The sequence below is a fragment of the Sphaeramia orbicularis genome, chromosome 7, assembly GCF_902148855.1.
Source record: "Sphaeramia orbicularis chromosome 7, fSphaOr1.1, whole genome shotgun sequence".
NCBI lineage: Eukaryota > Metazoa > Chordata > Actinopteri > Kurtiformes > Apogonidae > Sphaeramia > Sphaeramia orbicularis.
This window is the reverse complement of record NC_043963.1, coordinates 14,684,047-14,704,210: the sequence shown is the minus strand read 5'-3', so window position 1 is coordinate 14,704,210 and position 20,164 is coordinate 14,684,047. Positions and strand designations below refer to the sequence as shown.

The following is a 20,164-nucleotide window of genomic DNA, read 5'->3' as shown; positions in this document are numbered from 1 at the left end:
TAAAGTGCCGAGAGAGAAAGTGAGTGAGGGGAGTCATTGAAGGAGTGGTGGTGGTGATGTGCGGAGGTGCGTAGAGGTGGTGGTTAGTGGGGAAGTGGGGAGAGAGGGGGGGGCGGTGGTGGTGGTGGTAGCTGCTAAAGGCCTCAACTGAGCCAACGTGGCCTGATGTGACAGGATTAGCTAAGCCCCGGTGAGCATGGCTGGTACTGTGAGTGTGTGTGCATGTGTGCGACAGGCAGGGAGTGTGCACAGCAGACTGGAGACCCAGAACTGCTGCTCACCACCAGCCGAGCCAAGACAAGACAAGGGAGATCAACAGTGTGTCATCCCGTCGCTGCCATCAAGCCCGGCCCTCAACGTAACCCCCCCCCCCCCCCCACCTCCTTTTTTTTCCAACAGTGGGAGCGAGCCAGACTGTAGAAGATACAGCCAAGGGAGTCAAGATACAGTGGGGGGAGACACTGTGGGGGACTAGTGGGCGGGCAGCTGGGGCTAAAGTGAACGTGAGTTGGAAAATTATCCTATTAAATTGAATTAAAGAGGCAGTCTTCATTTACCCCAAGAATGATGGATTTGGATAATTAACAGTGTTAATGGAGACTGGTTAGAGAGGGCAAGGGAAACCAGTGATTGCAGTTACAGAGTGAAGTGTCCAGGTCAGACCGGTGTTGTATTCGACCTGGTGAAACATAAAGGAAGGCCTCCTGTCTTGCAATGACCTCTTCAGGGTTTCTGCAATTCCCTAAAAGTGTTAAAAAGTCTAAAATTCAATCATCTGAATTTCAGGCCTTAAAATGTCTGAAATGCAATTTTGACAGAGCTGAAAAATTGGATTTAGTGCTTGAATGAAGCCTATTAAAATAATGAATGTAAAGCCTGCTGCACAAAACGCTCACATTAGGAACTTTGGTTGTACAGGCATTCGAGGCAGAAGAACACCTGCCGTCGTTTAGTATTTTCAGTGTTAACACCGAGGGCATCACAAAAGTCTGCACCCTTGGCACGACAGGACATGAAATTGGTCTTAAATTGCATGATCATGGCCTTAGAAAGGTCTTAATTGAACTTGTTGAAACCTGCAGAAACCTTTCTTTCTTGTTGGGGATTATTTTCGAAGTGTTACCAGACTGTGGCTTTGCCTTTTGGAAATTCTTCAAATCCCACTTAGCTGTTTTGCTTCTCAAAGTGTTCGAAGTGTCTAGGTTTATAAAAGAGCAGCGGCTGTAAGATGATCTGCACACAGCAGATCAAAGGGTGCTGTGTTGTGCGGTTTTGCGCCGAGTAGCATGTATGCGAATTGGAAAATAAAAGCAATCGGAAAGTGTCCCCGATGAGCATGTAGGTTTAGTATTGATATTTTGTGATTATGTGCTGCAGCAGTGAGTGCATTTCACTAGTTTCATGTCCTCATCTCTGGACCTAATTATGGCAGTCGTAGTGTGTGCTTGTGTGCCTGGGTTTTCACTTTGGTCAGTGCACAAACCCTATCTGCATGTCCTTAATTCTTGATGATGTGCAGGCCTTAGGCAGTGGATGTGATGGAGAGGATGCCTGTGTGCCAAGTTGAAGTGATTGTGCGGCGGGGCACAGGCCCTCACCCCTCAGAAAACCCCCGCTGCTTTGCTCATAGCATCCGACCGGTGTTAGTGCGTCGCTAGTTTCCACAGTCTAGTCAGGACGAGTGACACTCTGCCACAAAGGAGCCAGATTTATAGGGCACTATGTGTCACTGCGTAATCTGCAGCTTGTCTATTACTGGGGAAATAATAGCTAATCCTGGGGAAGAACTAGTTAGCTTCATTTACATGATCTCAGCCACCGGTTTACTAATTCTGCTTATCCCTTTTATACAGCATATATTATGTGCTCCATTGTTTGAGGTCAAGCAGTGTTTTTTAACACAGAATAGTGGATGTAATCGTTTTTGACAGTCGTAGATGCACACGAAACTCTCCATTACCTTGGATGATGCGCACTGCAGCTTACCTGAGCCCTGATTAGGCAGAGAATGTCTTAAGTAAGGGGATCAAATAATTTTATGCTACTTTTCTCCTTTCAAAAAAATTAACACCACAGTCGCGTGTGTGTGTAAGCGAGAGAGTGATAGAGTGTGTGGAAAAAAACAATCTCATCAAGCAGGAGGCCGTTTGCTTAGCAAGAGCTGACAGTCTTTGTGTATGTAAATGAAGAATTTAGACTAATGGAGTTGAACCATTTCTAATTTTGTGATGGCAAGAGGATTTTGATTGAAAGTAATTAAGCAAGCTAGCTGTAAAATTAATTAAAGCAAAAGGAGGGGGGGACTTTTATTGGATTGGATAGCGATATAGCTGCTGTCAGGCAGGGGGACAAATGGGGGTGACCTGGATTCTCTGCCCTCCCTCCTCCCACTCGGGACTTTTATGTCACTTTAATCTCCTTAGAGCGGCTGGTGTGCATTTGTTCGAAATAATCAAGGAAATATGGTCAGAAATTGTCAGCTTTCAGATCTAATTTACCTGACAGCCTTGCAAGTGTGTGTGCACGCGCAAGTATGCATGTGACAGTGGCAGGTCTTTTTTTTCCTTGCCCTCTCCTCAGCTTTGTGGAAAATGCTTTTGACAGTCTTGAAGCATCTTGGTTGTCGGTGGGCGGGGGAGATGAGGAACTTGGGTGGCTTTAAGATGGACATTTCAATGAGGCGTGTTTGGCCCGGCTTAGCACCTCTGACACCGTTGTGTGCATGCACACACACTAACATGCTTAATTGCCTCAGTAACATATTCAGAGTAGGTTTGGCTACTGTAGCAGCACTTCTCAGCCTCTGTTGTCTGTAGGTAGCCTAAACAAGCAGAAGCAGATTATAGCCATGACAAAGCCTGTTACAGCTACTTAACCACTGACAAATAAGATTGGTCAATGCAGCACAAATAGAAGCTGGACTGTTTTTATTCTGAAAAACGGTAATATTTAAGTGCAGATTTCTAAGTATTTTCTCCTTTTGTGTTTAGAACTTCAAGCTTCTAATCAAGTGCTCCAGTGTTAAAAAAGAAAATCACCCATCTCTGCTGTATAATTTGAGCTAAACTAATAACTAGTCATAATATCGCCCTGCTAATGTCCTGCGACATACATGACTTTGAGCAGTATGGGGTCTATATTAAAGGTCCACAGGGTTTCCCATGATTCTGGAGTGGATGAGATGCCACTTCCTTTTAAAGCCCTTCAGTGCTTGCTGGTGTTTGTGACTTAGGGTCTCAGTGTGGCTCTCCACACCCCCTGATGATACAGTTAATTAAGGCCCGGGCCCAGACAACACTGCTGAGACTCTCACCCACCACACCATCGTCTGCCCCTGCCGCCACCACCACCACCGCCACCACCCGTCCTCTCCTCAGCTTCGCAGCTCTGCCAGGGCCTCTGGGATAGCAGAGCACCGGAGCTGCACCACCATCGGGGCCCCTAACGGGATTAGGAGCCCTCTGAAAATAGGACCTCGGCTCAGAAATCCTCTCACCCAGCTTCATCTGCCCAGAGGATCCCCCCTCAATTCATCCCCAGACCTCTCCCCTCCTTTCTCTCCCCCCATAGACGGCTCCACCCGAGCTCCGTTTTATCAATTAATGTAATAAAAGGTGGAACAAAGAGCTTTCTTTCCCCCACTCTGTAATTAGAGGGGGAGATCTCCTGAGGACTGGCATTCCTTGGGCCCGAAAAACATGATTCTCACTCCCCCCTCCTCTCTGCCACCACCACTCAAGCGGAACATGGCTCCTCGATGTATAAGGGTGATAATGTAAATGTAGTGTAGTCTGCCAGGCAAACCCGGCACAACCTATTTTGCAGTAGCTTTATCTAAGTGTGAACAAATGAATGTAGCATTTGGAAGAGTGATACATTATTAACTCTAATTGATTCCTTTATAACACTATACATTTACTGTTACTTTCACTTTGATTCGCACACGTACATGCACTCTGAGTCACTGTCCCTATTCTAACACGTTATGTGTCAACGCACACTGTTAACAAATGTGATAAAACCACCTGAATTGAGAATATCAGGTATGGCGTCTGCCTATGTGTGTTTTTGTCTGTTAAGGTGAGATACGGTAGACTTTGCCGTGTCTTCTCTCCCACCAGTCTACACGGGTGTGAAAGTAAAAGAGAGAGACAGTGTGCCCGCTTTCACAGCCACTGGAGCTTTCGATAGAAATTAGTTTTACAACATATGCAAATGTTCCCCCTCGAAAAAAAAAAATGGGGGTCTTTAAGTGACAGGTTGATATGTGATTAAACGACAATTAGAGTGCTGAAAATAAGTGTCGGCAGTAGGTCAAGCACTCTGCAGCTCAGCTAAAAGGTAGCAGACTATTGAGGAGAAAACATTCCCAGGCGGAGGCCAGGAACAGGACCCAAAACAAATTAGAGAGGTGAAGGGGGAACAAGGTTGGCACTCTGTTCCAATAAACCCACAACAAAAACAAGTTCTATGTTTTGCCTGGATGACAAAAGACAGACTATTCACATTTAGTGAAGGATGGTTCTTTGGGTAAGCCGGAGCTTTACATGATTCATCGTCTTTGTTTTAAGTCTATAGATCCAGTCCTAAAGCTGATTGTGTGGCTTGAGGTGTTTTACTGTAACAGTTGAATAGAATACTTAACCTCTCAAAGCGCGATAGGGATGCTCTGATTTCACGCCGGTGCCCCCAGCAAGTTTTTAAACCTGTTTTTTCTGATCTACAGTAGGCTTCACCCCTCCACTCAGCTGCCCTTTAAGTTAAAAAGTACAGAGACGTGAGGGATTCTGTGTCTTTTTCTGTCGCTGTCGTTCACCAACAAACACATGCACTCCCACAAAAATGCACACATACACACAGACATACAGGCAGAGACATAAAAGGGCTCACGCTTATTCTGGCAACAGATGGCCCTGTCCCTATAATCCCCTTTGATGCTGCAGTGGGCAGTGGCTCCTGAACATCTCTGAAGCCAAAGCCTCAACAAAACTTGAGCTACTTTTCCTTTAACTGACCCCAATTGCCAAGGAGCTGTCAGCTGTCAGACCTGGTTAAGAGTGTCTTTACTGGGGGAGAATGAAGGGCACAGGTTTTTCTCTCTCACTCCTCTTTCAGCTTCCTGTTTGTTTTCTGTCACTGGCGGTTCATTCCACCTTCACGCCACGGCTGTGAAAGCAGGTTGGCCACTCTGACTCGTACTATAGACAGCGGTTATTTCTTCCCACTCTTCCTTCAGCGGGCAAAAGAGTGAACGTCCCCATGCTGTAATATTAGAGCCACAGATGGCAGGAGGTGGGTTAAGAGGCTTAGATTTCATCCAAGAGCTCACCTTAATTATTACCAATTGCACAAAAAGAGGCATTTCTAACTGCTTGTATAACCTGTTGACTGTATATGTAGAAACATTCAAGAACTACAACTATTTTTGCACATTTTAAGTGTGTTTTCCTTTCCCTTTTAAACTGGTACTTTCAGACATTTGCTTAAGTGGGTGCTTCAGTAGAAAGTCAGCCAATTGATGCTGATGAAATAAATCTACTATTTCCAAAGAAAGTGATAAAACCCCCATGATAGTAATGAGCGCACTAATAGAGTTTTAAAATAATTTAACGCCTTTATCCTCACTTTCACTGACTTGAAAAGTCAGCTGTTGTTTAATTTAACACCTTTCTGCCAGAAGAACTATTCTTTTTAATTTGGTAGTACTGTTTTATCCCTATAGTGTCTGATTGTAATGTTGAAGTACAGAGTTTTGTTAAACATCCCTGATTAAATTGAAAGGTACTCAACGATGTGAATGTCTGAGTGAACCAGCACTGTGAAGCACTTTGCTTTCTTATTAATTTTGCACTGTAAATAGAATCACATATGAACTTCTGTCTTAACCTTTGTCTTGAATAATTTCCCTCTCAGAGAGGAGGGAGCTCCGTTCTCGGGACCTCTAATTGGAGGACAGCAGTTAAATGTCTCCTCGGGTGCAGAGGCTACTGATTGCACGAGTCTTTTCTGTTTCATTTGGAAAGTACCAGTTTGTAACACAAATGGGGAAACCCTAATTAGTGCACACTAAATGTGTGATTTCAGAGAAATCTTTCTCTGTTCGATAATGTATTATCATGTGAGAGCTTTATGGGATAATCATCACTGAGATTTGCTCACGTTTTCAGCAGGTCTGCTGAGATGCATGTACGTAGCTAATGGGATTTGGCTTTTTTTTCAATCCCTCTCCTGTGGCGTTATGGAGCTGGCAGCTGAACTTGAACGGATGCGCATGGTGCTGAGTCGTGCACAGGACTATTTCAAGACTGAAATGCGATTGTTTTAATACTTTAATCCACCTGTCCTTGGCATTCAGGATGTTGCAGAAGTCGCCTAATTATTTCAGTGCCCTCTATCCTTCCTGGTTGAAATATAGCAGACGCAGCAGCCGCTTTGTGTTGATAAATAAGTCCATATTACCAGAATTTCTTCAATGAATTGCCCTAAAGTGAAAAAGCATTTGTTCTCAAGGCTCCTATATGATAATACAACATAAAACTTCTGATATCTTTCTTAAATGTATACGTAATTGAAATTTTAAAAATGCATGTGTGCAAAGAGGATGTGAAAAAATCCAAATCAAGCCAGCCATTAAACAACCAGAATTCCCGGAATTGTCCCAGGTTTCATCCACAGAAGTATGCAAACACAAATATTTTCTTTTAATTAAAAAGGCCTCATCTCGCTGTATCCTCCCCCAAGCCTTCTGCCAGCTTGCAACGACCCCCCCTAAATGCACGTGCACACACACATACACACACATAACACTAACACACATTCTGTTTTAATGCTTTATTCAAATCCAAACGCGCTCTCACATATATGGCCAAATTTGAGAAAAGTGATTATTTTAATTGTGTCCTGGGCCGTAGATTCCTCCTGACTAGCTGCTAATCTGTCAGAGCCTGGTTGTCAATTGAGAACCAGGGACACCAGCAGTGACGGCTGCCCAGTTCACTGATAGCCCCCTGAGGGACAGTTAACCCTCAAACACCCCCCCACCTCCAGAGAAAAACCCTCTCTTGCAGTCTCACTCCCCACCATCCCCCCTCAGTCTGCTGCAGCCTACCAGAACCCTTGGTGGCACTAAAAGGTTAGGAAGGAGGGGGTTAGGAGTCGGTGGTCTCTGGGTATGTGTGTGTCAGTGTGTTTATACATGTGGTTTAGTGGGGGGGAGTGATGACTTGATAGTAATGCATGTTGATGGTTTCAGAGATACTTCATTTCAGAAACAGGGGCCTCATTAACCGTAGTCTTCGTCAGGCCAGCGAGCGGCGGGCACATTAGGGGTCCACAGGAAGTTTGAGTACAGCAGGAGAGTGCATTAGGGAGGTCTGGGGAGACACACTCCCTTTCTTCCCCTCAGTTCCACTTCCACCTCCAGTGCTTTTCTATATCTTAATGTACCTTTCAGAGGAATTCGGATAGAGGTCAATAATTATGCTCTTTAAATTATTCAGTCGAGGTCCTCTGTAATTGTGCTTTTTAGAGGCTCGGACAGCATGGTTTACTGCGGCGCGTTCAGGGCAAGGCCTGACCGAATGAACCGATAGTCTGTATTGCAGGAGAATCAGTTTATCTTACTGCTTTCATCACTAACTGATGTAGGAGTTATCCTGATGGCTAAAATTTTAATGTGTCAACACCAAATGAACAAATTAATTCACTATTTGTCAGCTCATTAACTTTAGGGCACTTAAACAGGAAGGTGACAGGCCTCACTTGTGGGCATGTTGGTGTTGGAGACCTCGCAGATTACCAGCCGCTGTGTGGGAATGTTTAGTTTGGGACGCAACCATGTTATTTTTGTTACATCGAAGAGAGAAAAGCGCAAACTGCAAGGGTAGCAAAAAAAATCCCCAAACTTTCTTTACAAAGCCAGCGCCGGCAACGTTTGACTGCACATGATAACATCGTCCGTCCGCACAACAAGTCCTCTTTCAGCTACAGATTATTAACACATCGCTGAAAGCGGCAGAGAGCATTGCGCTGTTGTCACAGGGGCTAATATTTATACTTTTGGGAGAGGCATTGACAAACATGTCAGACACCTGCAGTGTTTAGTACGTACTACTGCAGTTTGGTGTCAAAGAAAGAGCCTGTACAGTAGAGTTTTGTTGGGGTGAGAGGAAGACTGTAATTACTGTCTGGCGATTCATCTAGTCACTGCATAAAATAGTGTTTATCCAGTCGCCCGTGTTTCTGTCGTGGCTGAGGGAGGGGAGGGTCATGTTTTGCACAACTGAGACAGCTAGGGCAATCAGGAAAAGAATCGTGACTCCTAAACATTCAGCCTTTCTTTCTTTTCTCTCTCATCCTTTCTTTGTCTTTCTCTCTCTCTCTCTCTCTCTCTCTTTCTCTCTCAGTCTTTCCCGGGTTGCCTTAGAAAATGAGATCTCCCTCTCACCCCCCCTTTTGACACACCCACACACAAATAAACATAAAAAGCTAATTTGTTAGCGCCCTCATTTCAGAGGCCTGAGCAGGAGAATATTGTTGGAGGGAAAAGTAATGCTTTGTCAAATGTTGACATGTGTTGCAAACATGGGGCCTTCAGGAGCAGCAGCGTTTCGTGGAGTGGCTCAGGCACATTGTCGGCACATGAAGAGAAGATGCTTTGAAACAAGATTAGCCTCCAAATGGCCCTGCCTGCCCCCCATCCATACGTGCATAATGTGTCTGTGTGTGTGTGTGTGTGTGTGTGTGTGTACATGTGCGCCTGTACTAAGATGCTAAATGATCAGATCCATTGAAATATTTGTGGGCCTGTTTTCTTGCGGAATGAATCTGGGTGTCATGTGCTGTATATCACCGTACAGCAGAAGGTGTGCACACATTTGTCCTGCTGCAAGGCCCCATTGTCTGGCACATGGTTTGGTTTGGTTGCATTGGCCAGAAAGCACACGTCTCCGTCACTGAGGCTGCCTCCCCTTGGCTTTGGGTCAGGGTGACACTGGGCAGGGGGAGGACACAAACTCATCACCCCCACACCCTGCCCCCTCAAAAATGAATAAAAATTGGAAAACAACATGCAAGGTCTGCCTAATACAGGAACACTTGCAATATGCTGATGTTTTCTTTTGCACACTGTGTTTGCTAAATTGCCTTTGACTGCGTGCATCAGTAATGAAACTTTATGTCCTTGTGGAGAGGGCAGCAAGTCCGTTCCAGTTAGGACCGGGACGATCTCTGCTGTCTGGCTTTTGTAAGACTTTTTTTTTTTCTAATACACATCCTTATGAATAAATGAAGCCCATGAAGTCATTTTTTCCATATTTGTGTAAATTGCTTTAAAAGCATTTTATCATGTCATAAAAAAGCGCAATTGATCTGCTGGGCTTAGCCCATTGGACAGCTGTGTGTTTTGTTAATGGCCACTTTGCTCCAAGCAGCTTATTAAAAAATTTATATATAAATGCTAAAATTGCATAAATTATTTAGATACAGTAAGCATTTTTTGTTTTGGTCAGGCAGGGAGGGGCTGTTATCAGTATGGAAATTTACCTTAGTATATTATCTGCTGAAATACAGTAATATATCTGCCCAGACACATATGTGTCCTCCTTACTGCACCCCCACACATGCAGAGGCGCAGGAAAAAAAAAGTATATATTTTTTGATGACTTCGTTTCAGCAACCACGGAATGTCACCCATATCCTGGTTGATTGTACTTTCGAGTTTTATGATGTTTTTCCATTGATTTGTTTCCCCGGCGCAGCTGCCGACCTCTATTGAGGGACGAACGTAATCAGCGCTGACGCAAATTAGATGGTTATTCGTTTCGAAAATTGACAGAAAAACAATAAAAAAGATGAAATGCTCCCAAATCAATAGATATAATGAAATTCAAATAATCCGAGAGATGAGGTCTCCATGGCAACTGATAATGTGGAAAAGAAAACAATTTAATAAAGGACAGACACGCTTTGAAAACAGATTGGGGAGGGGGGTGGCTGTAAAGCGGGGAGAGGAGAGCAGAGGAGAGAGGAGGTGGGGAGATAGAGGGATAGAGAGAGAGAGGGAGGGAGGGAGGTGGGTGGGTGGGTGGAAGGGTGTTTGTGGCTGTAGTGGTTGCTCTATAGCTTGTTTCCCCCGGCGTGTGAAGGATCTGTGTCTGTCCCAAGGACACCGGAATAATTAGAAAAGCTTTCAGGCCAGAAAGTGCAGATTCAGGTTTTAATACACAAAATTATTTCAGGGGCAGTGAATCGGAAAACCATTTGTTGGTGACCTTCCTGAGAGGCCTCCCCCTCCCCGGTACAGGGCAAGATGGAGGCTATGTGGCAGCACCGCCTGAGTTATGGCATATTTGTGTTTTTATAGAGGCAGGGGGAATGGAGTTGGGGAAGTTGGGAGGGGGTTGTGGGGGTAAATGTGTGTGTGTGTTAGTATAGTGTGAGTGCGTGCATGGATTTGTGGGGGGTGGATGAGGGGGGGTCATAGGAGACCTTCATGCCGTGTGTGTGTGTGTGTGTGTGTGTGTGTGTGAGTCTGGCAGGAGTTCGGGCAGAGGGAGGGAGAGCAAAGACGAGAAGGGAGAAAGTGAGGCAGCGAGAGAAAGAGGGAAGTTGCAGATCCGGCTGTATTTACAGATCAGTTGTCAAAAGGAGCCATTTAAGGGGAATGCGCCTGTTCTTGCACTGTGACAGCCGAGGTGCCTGTTTAAAAGCAAAAGACAACTATGAACCTGAGAGGGAGATAGTCAAACACAGGCTTTTTCTGTTGAAGACAGACAGAGCAGAGGGTGACGAGGGAAGCGAGTGGGTGTTAAGTGACTTCATTTGTAGTCTATTTAAGGTATGTTTTACTTGTCCTTGTGCTGCTCCTCCAACATCTAATACAGAGGCTGCGTTCTAGTTAGTACAGCAAGGGAATAATGATTGAGTGCATCGTTCTTATTTCCTGTAAATACAAATGACTTTCCATCATCTGCCTAAAAACCTGTATATAATTTCAGTCTTGCTGTCAAGGGAGATTTGCTACTGATGCAAACATTGATAAGAGTCGACCAAAAGCACAGCTCTATTTCCCTCATTAGCTTATCATGACTTTAAGTATGTACACTTTCTGGTGGCTTTAATCAACATCCGTGTCCTGCTCTTTTAACATCCTATTTTCTTTATTACTCTTTGTCAGTGTTTTGAAGGCAGTCTGGTTGGGCGTTGGAGCCTTGTCTGACAAGTACTGACTACCATTTTTGTTTCATTTAGAAGGCTTTGTTTGACTCAAATAAAGGTGATCCACCCTCTGTTCAAATGATACCAACAGCAGGTCCGGGATATCTCCTCTTGAGTGCAGATACCCTTATCCTGTTCCAGGGAGCAATAAATGGAAAAACAAGTCCTCACGCAAAGCCTGGCCTGATAATTACTGCTCAGATATTTTAATAGCAGGATCAGGATCAGTGATTTGCTGCAGTATACATGTTATAAAATGTAGGTAATATTTGATAAAAATGTAGGTTCAAAGTCACATTGTGTTAATCTGTCTTCTGTTTTGATGCCGTTGAGGTCTTACAGGAGGTTTTTTTGCAAATAAGCTGTGGCACAATTTACAAATAAGGTGCACAAACGTCTGCACGCACACCCTCCTTTTAGAGTTTTAAACACTGGTTTTGCTCCTGTTACTTTACGAGAAAATTTTCCACACTTTACTCGGTTGTTAACACCATGTTGTACACAAGATAATTATGAGTTTATTTAAACTCCTAACAGTCAGATCTTTGCTTCTTTTACTGGGGCGTGCCTGTTTTCCCATAAAGAATTAAAAAAAAAAAAAAAAAAGCCAGCAATGATCTGACATTCTTCACCAGGACAGCTAATATTCTCCCAGTATTGATATTGCGATGTGAAAAGTGCCCCACAAGTAGGAGAGAAACTAGAAATTCCCCACTGTACACTAGCTAAGAGCCTTCAAATCTAACATGCCAGTGTCAATGAAGTGCGTTTTCTTTTTTTAAATAAAAAGGGAGACGGAAATATGAGAGTGGATCGGCTGTGTGTTTGTGTCCACATGCACACTGACACACACATAGGGCACAAAGCACATGTTATCACTGTCAACAGCAGCAGTAGCAAACAGCGGCAGTTGTTCACTGTGTGTGTGTCTGCGTATGAGTGAAAGTGTGTGTTTTGTGCCCACACTCTCTCTGACTCTCTCTCTCTCTCTTTGGCTGCTTCCTCTGAGAGACCCACTGTAAGTCAATCTGTGTGTGCATATGTCTGAGTGTGTGTGTGTGTGTGTGTGAGAATGTGTGTGTGTGTGAGTTTGTTACACTTGAAGGGGGCCAGGAGCCAGGACCGAGCCCGGCCGAACGGAGCTGAACAGGGCTGAAAGGGCTGAGGGCCAGCTCCCTGCGCACGCCGCCCACTTCACACCTGTCCTGCCACCACACACACACACACACACACACACACACACACATACAAGCTGGTAAAAAAAAAAAAAAAAAAACGTGCATGTGGGGTTATACAGCCGTGCAACTGCGCTCCGCTCTGCACAGGGCTCTCATTGTAGCGGTGACAGGAGGGCGCCCGTTAAGTGGCTCTCTCTTCCCGGGCCCCGTGTGCGTGTTGGTGTGTCTGTGTGTCTGTGTGTGTTTTGTTCTCCCATGTGGCTGTGGGGTGGAGAAGGGCGATGAAGGACCCCTACTGGTAAAGTGGGTAAACTCGCACAGCCTCGACATCTGTGCACAGAGAGAGAGAGAGAGAGAGAGAGAGGGAGAGGGAGGAGAGAGATAAGGAAACGGGGGAGGGCAAGGAGGGAGGAGAGATAGACGGAGAGAGAGGAGGACAGAGTGGGAAAGAGGGAAAGAGGAGAGAGGGGAGGGAGAGGGTGAGAGAGAGAGAGAGTGTGCAGAGGCTTGGCAGAGAGAGCAGTTGAGGAGAAAATGCCTTGCTTTGTGGAGAGAATTCTTCCAGGGCAGGAGGGAGAGGTGAGACAGAGCGCTGAGGGCGGTCTGCTGCCAGGTAAGACTCTCACCCCCCCACCCCCCCACCCCCCCCCCCCCAACCCACCCACCACCTCTTCCTCCTCCCCCTCCTCCCCCTCCTCCTCCTCCTCCTCCCCACCCCCCACCCCCATCCCTCTCACTCACAGGGGTTCAGTGCTACCTCGAGGTGCACTGGTTACTGCTACTAGTTGAAGTTGTGTAGTGATGTAGTGGGTGGTGTCAAAGTGTCTATGTATGTGTGTGTATGTGTGTGTGTGAGGAAACAGCAGGTGTAAAGTTATAATGTTCATTTTTTGGGGGAAATGTTTGTACTTTTTCGAATTACATCCTAAATTCAATAATGTCAGTGATGTGTTGAATCAACTTTAATGATCTTCCTCTTCCTCAAAAGTTTGGTTGTTTACTTTTTTTGTGTTGCGCCTCAACTCTCCACAGTTTCACTTTTTGTGTTTTACAGTCACATTTATTATTTTATGTGCTGAACAAGGAAGGAACTAAGTACATCTACAGTTTGTGAACTTTAGCTATATGTTTACTTACACTCCTGTTGTCCTGTTGAGTGACACCGTGTTTTTTTTTCTTTTTTATGGGTTCTAGTTGGGATGTTGTAAAAGATTTATTGCATTAAATCCTGAACTTGCAATTTTTAATCTACTTTTATGTGTATATATTTTGCAGATTACATTTAAATTGCTCTGACGTAGCTAAAATAAGCTTACATTGCTTCATAAATGTTAATGCATCAGTTATGTTGAATATGATTGCATGCTGATGCTCGGTTTTTATGTATATTTTAACTTTTTATTAAAGTAATGCCACTACTTTTAATTAAACAAAGATGATTTTAACACAGTATTACTGAACTTTAAAGCAGACACTTTTTATTTCTACTTTGAGGCCATTTTCAGCCAATAAAAGTAATTAAAGGCTCTGCAAACACACTTTAATATACTTTCGTGGTAGGATAATATGATCTAAATACACCGTAGCTGAGTGCAGCGGCTAAAAATAGAAATATTTCAAAAGCACCTAAAATTTCTCTCCTCCAACGTCAAGTGCACATCTTTTCCGATCCGACACGAAGTAATTTGCGGTGTTGGTCGAGATTGACTTGGATGTTTAGATACAGATGTTATGATGGAGAGGTTTGTCATCAGAGGGATTTTCCACTCTGCTGATGTAAACAGTGCCTGTTGAAGAGAGGCTAGAGTCCTTTTCTCCCTTGTGGAGACATGGTTCTGAGAGGAATAATCCTCTTCGTGTACAATTAGATTTTCTCCTTTTAGTTAAATAAATACTGTGTCTGTGAACATAAACACAGATTTACATGTGGGCCTGTGGGTGTCTGTGTGTCAGACAGCCCTCTGCCTCAGTCCGGGCCTGATGCTTCTTGTCGAGGCCCACAGAAAAAGAAAGAAAGAAAGAAAGAAAGAAAGAAAGAGAAAGAAAGAAAAGAAAAGAAAGATGAGGCACAAGTTGGCTGGCTCCAACTTCACGCTTGCTGTTTATTTGTTTTTATAACAAATGGAACCGGCTTCCCGAGTGAAAGGTGAAGTCAGAATTGAATTTGGCTTGCGTTACCGTGGCGATCTGGCAACCGCTCTGTCGTCCCATAGGACTGCTCTGGTTGCTGTGTGCCGGGCGCGTGTGTTTGTTATTTAACTGGCTTGTGTGTACGCTACTGCTCTACATGTGTATTGTGTGTGTGTGTGTGTGTGTGTGTGTGTGTGTGTGTGTGTGTGTGTGTGAGCAGTGGGTGGTGGTAGCAGCATTCACGAGAGAGACATTTTACTAAGCAGACATTTCCCCCTCTGTTTTCACTCTGACCTGGTAGGAGATTGATGACTGAATTGTGGAGTACATGTTAACAGTAACTGGTGATTTATGAAGATACTTAGGGTAAGTGAGGCCGCACAGGCTGGAGGGGAAGAAAAAGATATAGCCTTTTAAGTTAATGCAAAAATATAGCCTTTTTAAGTAATAATTGTTATTACTACTGCAGGGGTTTGGAGAGAGGTCTGAGTTAGAGTTGGATGTGCACAAAGTGCAATGGTAGGCTTTTCCGTTGGCCACACGCCTTCCTTTGTGTTTGGCTTGTGTAACTTTGACTCAATTGAACTTTTACAAGTATTGTCTTAAAATAAACGGGATACGATGAAAAATGTGTGTTTTAGACAGACAGATGAATTCATAAATATCAGATATAGATTTATTTAGATAAATCCACTTAAATATTTTCAGATCTTTGGATGAACAGAAGCACTTTTCGCCGGGTCTACCGCAGTGGAAAACTTTTCTTGGATGAACCCTTGCACTGCAACAAGTGCACTGTGTGTTTTGGCAGACCCCTTTAGCCAAAGATCCCTCAGAAAATCCGCATGCAATTTTAGAAGAATCAGATTCTTTCCCTTTGCTTGGCTCATGAACTTCCTTGATATTATGCACACAGAGAATCCTCCCCTCTATTCAAATATGAGATTCAGTCCACTTGAATGTGATCTATAGCATTTTAAGGAATAAAGCAATTTTAGGGAATACGGAATAGTGCTTCCCCTGGAAGAGGGATGGCTTTCATTTTTTTTCAAGGCACCTCTTAGACTGAGTGAAATGTTTCCCCTGTTCGCTCAGGGACGACTTTATTTCTTACCAGGGATTTAACACTCACTCAGTCCCCTCATAAATACAGCGTCCCTCAGCCCTTTGCTAGCTATAACTCATGCACTAACTCTCTAGCTAACTAAACTCATATAGCAGAGCCAACACTTGTTTGTCTTTTACCTTAGCCACTCTCTCTCACTCTCCACTGTCTTTTTTTTTTTTCCTTCTCTGAGCTGATTTATGACATGACAGAATCGTCTCTGACTAGCGACTCACCAGCCTCCTGCGCTGATCTCCGTGGCCCATTGGTGGAGTGGGTTTTAGCAGAAATGTGAATTTGAGTATGAGCCAGGCTAATCTCCTTGAGGCTATTTAGAGTGAGCCTAATGCTCCAAGAATGAGCGAGAACAACACAGGAGAAAATGCGGACGTCCCTCCCAGCGTGTCACAACACAACTCAGGTCTCTAAAGAACAGAGCGAGTCTTTGATTTACTGATGAAGATCCCACTGTAAGGCAAAGGATGAAAAATTCCTACTTTCATGGCACCTGTTGAAACCTTTCATCTCCAGTCTTTGAGCGTGGTTAGGATATTTCCTTCTGCTTTTATCACATTAATCTGCGGAATCTTTACTTTTTAACATCTCTCTACAGTAAATCCGAGACACACGGGTGCTGATAACCTTTCATGCCATTTCACTTGCAGCAGATGAAGTGCTCAGGTGGGATGTTACACCGCGAAGGAAGCCTTTAATGATCTTGTGCCGATTGGCATTTTGGGAAGCTTTCTGGCATGGTTCACTTACTGGTTGTTAACTGCCTGCTGGTTCCTTCTGTTCTCCCCACTCAGTCCCGATGGCCTTACACTGACAACTCCTCAAGCATCTGAAGACCCTCTGAAGTCAAAATCGCCCATTTTGATGTCTCATGGCAGCACCCGGCGTTTTGTTGTATTTGCGTCTGAAAACACAGGCCACGCTTAGAGGAATTACCCTCAGCACTCGTTGGTATCCGATGGGGGAGGAGGGTTCCTCTCCCTCCTCCCTGACATCTCCCTGCTCTCCTTGCTGTCCTTCCTTTCTTTTTGATCTTACCATCAAATCTTCTCCAGTTTTTATGAGTGACGTTTACCCAAGAGCGGCTTGGGAAATGGCTGGCTGAAGAAGACGTTTGAGAAAATGCGCCTGAGCAAGCTATCACCTTTGATAAAGCCATAGTTCCAGTGGGAGAGGAAGAAGAAAGCCAGAGACTAGGAGCATTGTTGGTAATGAAAAATGCCATGCAAGAGGGAGCATCTCTCTGATCCCAGCCTATTAAACCAACAATGTATAGGACAACAGATACTGCAGTGGAGCATCAAGTACTTCCATGTTGTTGTCCCACAGTAGTTTTTTGACACCGGTGCCTGATCTTTGTGGGTCTAAGGTACCACACTCCGCCTCTGACTCATCTGATCACCAGGGAAAAAAGTTGCCATTGTGTGTTTCTGTAAACCACAGGTACATTGTCATTGGAGAATCTGGTACTTTTACCAGGAGGTGGTTAGCACAGAGGATACACAACACTGAAGAATTGCTGCATTCAGAGAATTTGGTCCGATTCCAACTTTGTTTTCAAGTTTCAGCAATAATTACACTTTGATAAGAGTAAGGAAAAAATCATATTCATTCCAATATTTTACAAAACACTCTTTTTTTTGTCTTTACTGACATTTTCTGTATTAAATCACACCTTGGCATCTTTTCCTATATCCAATTAAGTCCTGCCTGTGCCAAATTGGACCTTAGTAATACATAATTTAAGTCAGAGATGGCAAAAAAGTTTTTATTGTAGCGCTGACATCATACACACAAGTGGTTTGCAGAAATCTACGATCCCAACATTTTTTGAGAAGAGGGATGCCAGTTTACAAATCAGCTGGCATCAAATAATGCATTAACACTGGCACGACTTCATCTGTCTCACCAGTTGGCAAAAAAAGTGCAAAGGCTCTGAAAAGCACTATAAAATGATCAAGAAACGAGGAGGAACTGGGAGAATAGTCAGAAGCAGAGAGAGCAAGAAATGTTAGCTTTAGTAATTACTACACGCTCCACGGAGGAGCCGTGGGAGGACAGTGAAGCAAGCAAGTGTGCGAAGGAGGCCCCGTGTGCAGATAATGAAGGGGTATCATTGTAGTTCTGACAGCGTTAATCTTAGAGTGCCTCACAGTGTGTCCGTGTGTCTCTATCTGCTTGTGTGTTTGCTCTGTGCAGCATATGTATATACTGCTGGGGTGTATGTAGGTCGTGTTACAGTGCCACTGACTCTCGCCCCACCAGTGAGACCATCCAGCCCACCTGACAGCATAGTTTACCCTACCATTTTGACACTCGCCGCCTCTCACAGTGTCTTTAAGACAATCTTGAATCTGTGCCGGCTCACAGCAGCACTGGGATCACCTATCAGCACCTGAACTCTCTCCCTCTAACGCAGAGGAGACAGAAAGAGGAAAGGGGAAAAAAAAGGAAAGAGAGCAGTCCAACTTTCTTTGTGCCCGGCTTTTTCTTTTCTTTTTTTCGGTCTTCCTCATTTGAAGTTGTGAGGCACTCATTTAAGCCTCATTGCACACCGACACTCAACACACGCGAAAGTGTTATGAATATGTATCAACACAGCATATGGCAGCAGTAGCGCTGGGACTAGGTGTGTCCAGAAGGTAGAGTGCTGCTGATGCATTATTCTCCATTCAAATTACCACAGTAAGAATGCAGCCGGGAGATGAGAGGTGTTCACCACCTCTTTAGACGGGGCAGGAGAAGAAGTTGGATCATGCGAAACAGCAGGAATGGAGGAGCTGTGATGAGCACAGTAGTAGGCTGACAGAGTTTCCTTGATTTGGTAGGTTTTTCGGCAGGTTCAAACCCAGCACTCACTGACACGAGCGTGATTAAAAGTGATATTTCTGACACATTAGGATGCGCACGGGAAGTAACCTCCTCTAAAGCGTTCATTATTAGATGCATGACAGACCTGAATATTTATAAATAGGTTTTAATAATTAATAGCAGCAATCTGCTCCCGTAATTCATCAGATTTGCACTTCAACAGAGTACCCGTTTTCACTTTAAAATAATAATAAGAGGAATATTAATGTTGCAGAAATGTAAAACGGGGAGCTGGATCCAGCCCAAATACGCAAGCGCTCCATGTTCTCCTCTGAAGCTTTCCTTTAAACCTGTCACTTTTCAACAAAATTACATTTTAAGCGATCAGCACTGCAACCGTTTAAGAACCTTCAGTTGTTTGTGCATGACAATTTACTGAGTGGCTTCTCACAAATGTAGCAAGTCATAAAGATAAAGATGCAGGAAACAAAGTGGGTTTGGTGTAGAATGCTAAAGTAGTTGCTGTGGTTTTATCAAAAGCAAATTATTTGTTGAGTCAACTTAGCAGCACTTCCTTTTGTATGCTGAGACCCAAATAGACAGCTTTTTTTCCTGTAAAGCTGCTTTGCTTGTTTCATCGTCACACAGTCATTTTTTTTTTCCTCCCTTCTTGTGAGTGTTGTCTTATGACACCTTCAAATTCAGTCACAGCACATTCCTTTTTCGACTGAACTCCCAGAAACAACAATGTTTGTGTTTTAGGTGAAAACTGGCGCGTTTAATTCCGCCCTCAGTTCATATTGAACTTTTCAGTAAAGCATGCTGTTTTAGTGCTGTCGCCGATGCAGTGGCATGTTTATCCTTACTGTGGATCAGCTTTTCCTGAGTGTGTAGAAATGTCAGTGTGCCTATTTGACAGTGTGTGTCTCACAGCGAATGATGTGACCTGCAGCCACTAGACAGAGAGGAGCAGAAGGAGAGCAGAAAGTACAATGCCCTGCTGTCTACAACCCTGCAAGCAGGAGTGCAACACACATGCACCAGCACACACCGTTTAATATTGGTTACAGGCACTCTGCTCTATATGTTTACACTGTATTGTGCACTGTAAACCAACCACAAAGACAAGCTGACTCTTTAAAATGTCAAACATCATCGCAGCCCTATTATCACTTCCATCCTGCTTATCAGAAAAGTCGAAGATAACTGAACTAAAGTTTTGGCAGGGGACTCAGAGCCGGAGGGGCTAAAAAATGCAAATCTCACAAACAGGAAGGCTCACTCTCAATCACTTCCTCTCTTAGCCTACAAGAGTGTATTTTGATCAAAATTTAATTGTGCCTCAAGAAGACGGCATTGGAAATAAAAGGGGAAAAAAAGTGAATAAGTGTTTATAGAAGCTTTAGCGCACTGTGGGTCATGTTTGGACAGGTAGACAATCTCCCCAGAATGACATTTTAACGGGCACCTGTGATTCATTCTACCGCGTATAAAGTCCAAAAGAGGAAAAGTCTGTCAGGCAGAGCAAATGTTTTAATGGCAGCCAGGGATCGATGTTGTCAGTGCAAGCATCCTGTCTGGAAATACATGCTTCTTTTGGGTTAATGTCACCTGCTTCTTATGTTGTAGAGGAGGAAGGGGGACGGAGGTCAAGAGATCTGATGAAAAAGAGAGGGAAAAAAAAAAGAGAAAAATTCCAAACCAGGCC

At 44.1% G+C, this 20,164-nt stretch overlaps 1 protein-coding gene across 7 annotated transcripts in view; it reads left to right on the top strand.

Moving 5' to 3' along the window:
• Window positions 1-20,164, top strand: part of casz1 (castor zinc finger 1) — an 80,296-nt gene that overhangs the window by 15,494 nt on the left and 44,638 nt on the right. For 4 of the 7 annotated variants that reach the window (XM_030138421.1, XM_030138416.1, XM_030138423.1 and 1 more), the window contains exon 2: window positions 5,116-5,178. The exons of 1 other annotated variant lie outside the window; for it this stretch is intronic. In XM_030138421.1, the coding sequence (XP_029994281.1) occupies window positions 5,116-5,178 (63 nt within the window). Of the gene's footprint in view, window positions 1-5,115; window positions 5,179-12,902; window positions 13,009-20,164 lie in introns of those variants that run through there. 2 more of the 7 variants (XM_030138419.1, XM_030138422.1) reach the window with 2 other exon arrangements.